The 6029-nt window shown below is 40.6% G+C and overlaps 1 protein-coding gene across 1 annotated transcript; it reads left to right on the forward strand.

Moving 5' to 3' along the window:
• The first annotated feature begins 2461 nt into the window (after positions 1-2461).
• Positions 2462-3912, forward strand: LOC122778785 (nucleoside diphosphate kinase homolog 5-like). Its single transcript, XM_044040883.1, has 5 exons — positions 2462-2587; positions 2967-3172; positions 3360-3460; positions 3551-3669; positions 3820-3912. Exons 1-5 carry the CDS (start codon positions 2462-2464, stop codon positions 3910-3912), a joined length of 645 nt encoding a protein of 214 aa, XP_043896818.1.
• Positions 3913-6029: the final 2117 nt, after the last annotated feature.

A 6029-nucleotide genomic window follows, 5' to 3' on the forward strand; every position in this document is an offset into this window, starting at 1 on the left:
GATTAAAGGACAGGAAAAGTAATGGCGGGTAAATGCTGCAGAATTGGAACAGATGAAGATAAACTTCCTCCCACCACGGAAAACATCTAAGCCCAGTGGCAGAGCAGACCACATGACTGTGCACATTATGTCTTACCCTCCCAGAAGACTGACTTACATTATTCTGCTGAGGGCTGCTGCTGCTGATGGTGATGATAGGGCAATGAGACTGTTCAAAAATCAAGGACACTCACAGAGAAGCACACACAAACAAATATGCACTCAACCATGCGAGGACATGTACATACACCCACCACATATTCCATGGAGGCAACAATCCTTTAAAGGTCCCTTGCGTAACATATAACTGGCTGAATATACTACCCAAAGGAATGTTGTATAAGTGTAGTTGTGTTTTTGTAGCCTTAGAATAAGCCCTTGATATATACTTTAGGCAAGGCCCTTGCTTTATGGAAGCCGCCAATCAATGTTCCTACAGCAACCTAAATGAGCAACACAGCCACAGAGTGTTTGTTTTGCATTTTGAATGAAAAGCTACTATGTAAATGAAGAAGAACGCCATCCTTTCTGGTATGGGAAGAACACTGTGGTTCCCGCTTGGGGCAGGTTTGTCAAAATCTACAGTCCTACCACTAACTCACAAACTGGACTTTTAAATGGAATCAATAATTACTTTGGTCCAAAAGCTCAGACAAACACACTCCAAAAAACCTTTGCTATCACTTTTAAGGTCCAGTGTGCAAGAATTCATACTGGACCTTTAGAACTGCTCTCTTGTGGAACACCTAAAATGTTACCAAAGAGTTAAACTGTGGGTCATCTGTCATTTAAGCAACAAATAGACATTGTTGTCCATTTGTTGTTTCATTCGATATTCTTTCATGTCATTGGTATCAATACAATTGCAATCAAAATGTATTGAAAGTTAACATAAGTTTGGTATAAAAGACAGATTCAGATTAACAAAACAACATTATATGTTTTTATGCCTGGGCAACCATGGACCCCTCGTAGTGTTTAGAATATTACATCACTTCTGTTGCTGATGTGTGAATTAATTTGCTCCCTCTGACATCTTTCCCTTTGATGTCCTCGAAGCCAAAGTACCATCATCTACCACTCAGAAATGATTGTTTCAAGTGCTTTACATTGAGCAGCCTCCATCCTGGCAGTTACCCACTCTTCTTAGTAAATTCAGTGCACTTCTGCGCTACTTAAACGTTCACTCATTTCTAACTACTGTCCCCTGCCTTGTCACAGTGACTTCTTCATAGATGACTTGACTGGTACCTCAAGATGGTTCGGTGACCTTGGATTAATGTTGTCTTAGTGCAACATCTGCCTTACGGGAAACTCCACAAGCAATAAAGGTCAACCGACATCACCATCTTGGTTTGAGTGGAACAAAGAGTAGAGCCCTGAGGTAAACAGTTACGGTCCCACTCGCTGGCTCCAGACAGATGGCTCAAGTCCGAGGGATTTAGATCGACTGAGGGTGTTGAAGCCTGACAAACTGCAACAGGCCAGTAAGTCTGCTTGTTGTTTGTCACCAAAACTGAGGGATACAAGTTTTCACGCCAAATACATAAAACAGCAGAAATGCAGTGCCAGATGTACACTGCAAAACCTGCCAATTTTATTGAACTACCACTTTAAGAAGCAATAATTATGAGCTTGTTGATCAAAAATGTGTTCTTATATGTGCTACATCTGTGAATGGGTTGCATTTGTCAGTCACCTGATATGTACTGCTATTGGTTTATGTGTAGATTTTTGTCCTTCATCCTTATATGTATCCTTTTATTTATTCTATTATTATTCTCATTTTTTAATTTTAAAAGTTTTCATTCTGCATCTGTTGTTCCACAATTGAACTGCTGGGATGAACTCCTTTGAAGAGAAAGTTATAACGATCGGTATAATGAGGTGTAAAAAATAAAATAAAATGCAATCTATTATTGACAACTTGACAATGTTTTAGATTTTTTTTATTTTTTGAGTTGTTAACTTTCTCATCACATGTCAGTCAACACTCTCAAAGGGACTGGGCAATTTGGCTGACTCTAGGTTGACTCTGTTGGCGAATGCACAACAGAATGCTTGGAGCACTTAGCTGTGTGTTGATTGGGAGTTTGCCATCAGTCTGATCACAGAGTGATGAGCTTTGATCTGTGTCACCGCTCTAGCTGTGACGTGCAGATTCTAAGGGTGACTTCATTGCTGACATCAGCCACTGAAGCCTTTGATCTGGTATGAACTAGAAGAACTGCAATCCTTGGCGATGTATTCAGTCGACATCAACTGTAAACCAACCACTCAACCAATTTTTTTTATATTAGCGGCTACAACTTAACCAATTTATTGTACATTCATTGTCTGTCACTTTATCCTCCGCATGAGGGTCGCATGATTTAATTCAACGTAAGTCTATAGATCGTCCATAAAAACCCTGAAAGAAAAGATGGACGGAAATGTATATCCCCATATTTATGTGGAGAGAACCCTGGCCATCATTAAACCGGATGCCATCCACAAAAGTGAGGAGATTGAAGACATTATCCTAAAATCTGGATTCACTGTTCTGCAGGTAGGTTTGATATTTTTCTCATTTAAAAATGTGAAGAGAGACTAACATGGACACTTTTTTAATCCACAGTGTGTTGTATTGTGTAAGGCAGGGGTCAATCCAACTTTTCATACCTGAATGAAGATTTTAGAGGCTATGGTTTGTGTATAAGACATCCCTGATGTTCTTTGTTTGTCTGTGAATGAGACACCTCATACCAGTGTGTAAAATTCTTCCTCTATTAGTTCCCGGCAGCCTTTCCAGTGAGAGGTGTAATGCTTCCCTCCACGGGTCAAAGTTCTTAATCCCTGCTCAAAATGTTTAATTCCTGAGATTAACTCCTCTGGGAGGTTTCACTTATTGGCATCATTCTGATCACTTTTATCCATCCCTGTGACAGAAGCGGAGGCTGCAGCTAAGTCTAGAGCAATGCAGCGACTTCTACGCAGACCAGCATGGAAAGTTCTTCTTTCCCGACTTGACCGCCTTCATGAGCTCTGGACCCATCATTGCCATGACTCTGGCCTGCAACAATGCTGTTGCACATTGGAAGTCCCTTATAGGGCCGGTCAACAGCAATATGGCTAAAGAAACTAATCCAGATTGGTGAGTTTGTTGACTTATAACATGTTGGGGGGTTTTTTTTAATACAAAAACGTATTACCATTGCCATTTTGAGTTAGCGCATATTAGGGCTGATTGTCTGAAGTAGACGAGTAAATGTTCGTGCCCAGAAAAACCAAGGAAATTGTAGAAAAACAAGATTATTAACATGATTATTTTTTCCCCCCAGCCTTAGAGCAAAATATGGCACTTCTGACCTGAAAAACGCACTCCATGGCAGCAAGTCATTTCATGCAGCTGAGAGAGAGATCAAATTCATGTTCCCAAACTGTCAGTAAAACACACATAGCGTGAATGTGATACTACACACATATAAACACAATAATACACACAAACTACTAACTTATTTTCTCTCTGCAGCTGTAATTGAGTCAGTTCCTTCAAAAGAGGCGACTGAAGAATATCTGAACAGATATGTTAACCCAACTCTGCTGCGCGGACTCACTGAGCTCTGCAAGCACAAGCCACTCAACCCCTGTGTAAGTATCCAGCGCTCAACATTTTTGAGATAAAAGCATGGACAGATTCATTCATTTGCCGATGTTTATTGCATTGTGTTGCACTGTGTTGTTTGCCGGCTGTGCACCTGGGGTCATTGTCATTTATTTTTTGCACTCTCGTTTGGATAGGTTTGGCTTGCTGATTGGTTGATGAAAAACAGTCCAAACAACCCACAAATATGTGATGGAGTCCCTGTAAAAAAGCAAAATGGCGAACACTGAAAGAGGGGAATCAGGATAACAGTCTGCCTACAATATAGTTGTGATATAATCACACACACAGACACTCAAAGACTTAAATTATGGTTAATTAATAAAAAAGAAAAGTGTGTTACATGCCGTATTTGTTATATGTGTGTTATACGTAATGAAATTGAAATCTCACGATATGTTTCTATCGAGATAACAAGTCCAAATCCAACCGACAGTGGTGAGTGATTCTGATTGCAGACAGCTGGTCTTGCAGTAATGGGATCAGTTACACGCATGAAATGTTTTGCTCCTCCTTCGCCCACTCTTGATTGCTTAGAGAGACCATATACAACCGTCCACACTGGCACCATTTTCACTACAGAGGCTCCGAGTGGAGCTCACAGGATAATCAGTATGCATGGAATTATGGTCTCTATAGGCTTTTCCTTACTGCAGCTGAAATAAAGCTTCAGTTTTTGCCCGGAAGACCAAAGACAAATTCCAATATGTCAGAAAGAACAATGACATCAAGACGCTTTTGTTTTCACAGTATCATGAAACTGACTATTGCGATACATCGCTACTTAACATAGTGTATCCCACGAGCACCCAACAAAAAAGGACTTCATCCATCCTCTACCGCTTTATCCTCTACGTGACAGTCGCAGGAGGGCGCTGGTTCCAGTCGCCGCTGACAGGGCGAAAGGCAGCGTACACCCTGGACAGGTTGCCAGTCCATCACAGGGCCCAAATGACTTCAATAGGACAAAAAGGAAATGCCTTACCTAGTACACAACATGATATTATATACAAAATTATAAAAGCTTAATGGTCACTGACAGGTTTTGCAAGCCGCAACTAATCAGCACATGGCAGTCACTAAGTGTGACATTTTTAGACACAGCCCTTGGAGAACTGCCAACACATCCACGATGTTTCACAGAACCCAACCTCATTTTCCCCATGCTGGAAATTTGACCAGAGTCTGCAATAACTCCAATCAGAACCCAGTACAGAACAGAAACACAACAGCAGCATCAAAGAGAACGTAAGTTATTTTAAAGACATATTTCTTATCTCATCTGCAGGGCCTTTTATAGATAAATGTTTCCAAACATGCACTGTCATATGTCCTCTGCAGTAAATGAAAACTATGCATCACTTCAATCCTTGTCACACAAGGACCAGCTCATCAAAACATGATTTACAGCACCAGTAGTCAAAAACCTCCACATTAAAATATCAAAAATCTAAATCAAACTCTGTACTTGTGATCATTTTTGAGTTATCTTGCTGCTTTATTGCACAAAATGTGCATTATAATTTAATTGCTACATTCTGGAACTGTGTCTGGAATTTAAATGCTGAGAAATGTGGAATCTAATGTGATTAACAGTTGTGATCTCTCCGTCTGTCTGTTCTTCGCACTTCAATCTGTCTGCTAACAGTGGGGCTTAACTGCCGGGTCTACTACACTTGCTTTTCATTAGAGAAGCAACAATTAAGTTGAAGTAGTGACCTTGAAAAGCCATTAATTTTTTTTTTTTTTTTTATCAAGCGATAACAGGATAATTAAGTCACGATCTCGAGATTAGAGCAAACCAATGGAACAAAGACATGTGCACAAGGTCATACTGTAGACAGATATGAGACTCAACTTTTTGCTAGCTGTGTGTTTAATAGTCAGCCAAAAAACACTTTCAAAAACAGTCACTTGGTGAGAAAATGACTTTCTTCACACAATAATACCTCCACACTCTGGTACTGCACGGTAAAAAAATCTCCACATTTATCTGATGGTCTCATCCGCTTAAACAAATGACTGCTATATATAAGAAGCTATAGTGTAGGCATTTGTGGGGCCACACCCTGCGTAGTCCCTTTACCAGTGCTGGTAAATGCAGCTGATTCATCCTCTGACATAAAGTTTGGCATTTGCCCGCCTACAGCTCGGTCTTGCAGCTCTGCAAGACTGTCAGTTGTAATCAGTAATAAACAGACCTCCTGTTGTTGTCACAAAAGGGAGGAGGCGCAAGGTTGTTCTGTGTTGGTTTCCGAAAAGTGCCTCAAATTGTTCTGGGACCATTTCAGGATCCAGGGAGCCCTTGGTTCTGTACTAACATGCCTGCTTTGTGTCTGTCTGATGA

This window comes from Solea senegalensis, linkage group LG12 (assembly GCF_019176455.1).
Source record: "Solea senegalensis isolate Sse05_10M linkage group LG12, IFAPA_SoseM_1, whole genome shotgun sequence".
Classification (NCBI taxonomy): domain Eukaryota; kingdom Metazoa; phylum Chordata; class Actinopteri; order Pleuronectiformes; family Soleidae; genus Solea; species Solea senegalensis.

Bases quoted from the DNA above. Each gene is read 5' to 3' on its own strand.
- LOC122778785 (XM_044040883.1), top strand. From the start codon at position 2,462: ATGGACGGAAATGTATATCCCCATATTTATGTGGAGAGAACCCTGGCC. The intron at 2,588-2,966 runs GTAGGTTTGATA...TCCCTGTGACAG, and splicing joins CTGGATTCACTGTTCTGCAG to AAGCGGAGGCTGCAGCTAAG. The intron at 3,173-3,359 runs GTGAGTTTGTTG...TTTTCCCCCCAG, and splicing joins AAAGAAACTAATCCAGATTG to CCTTAGAGCAAAATATGGCA.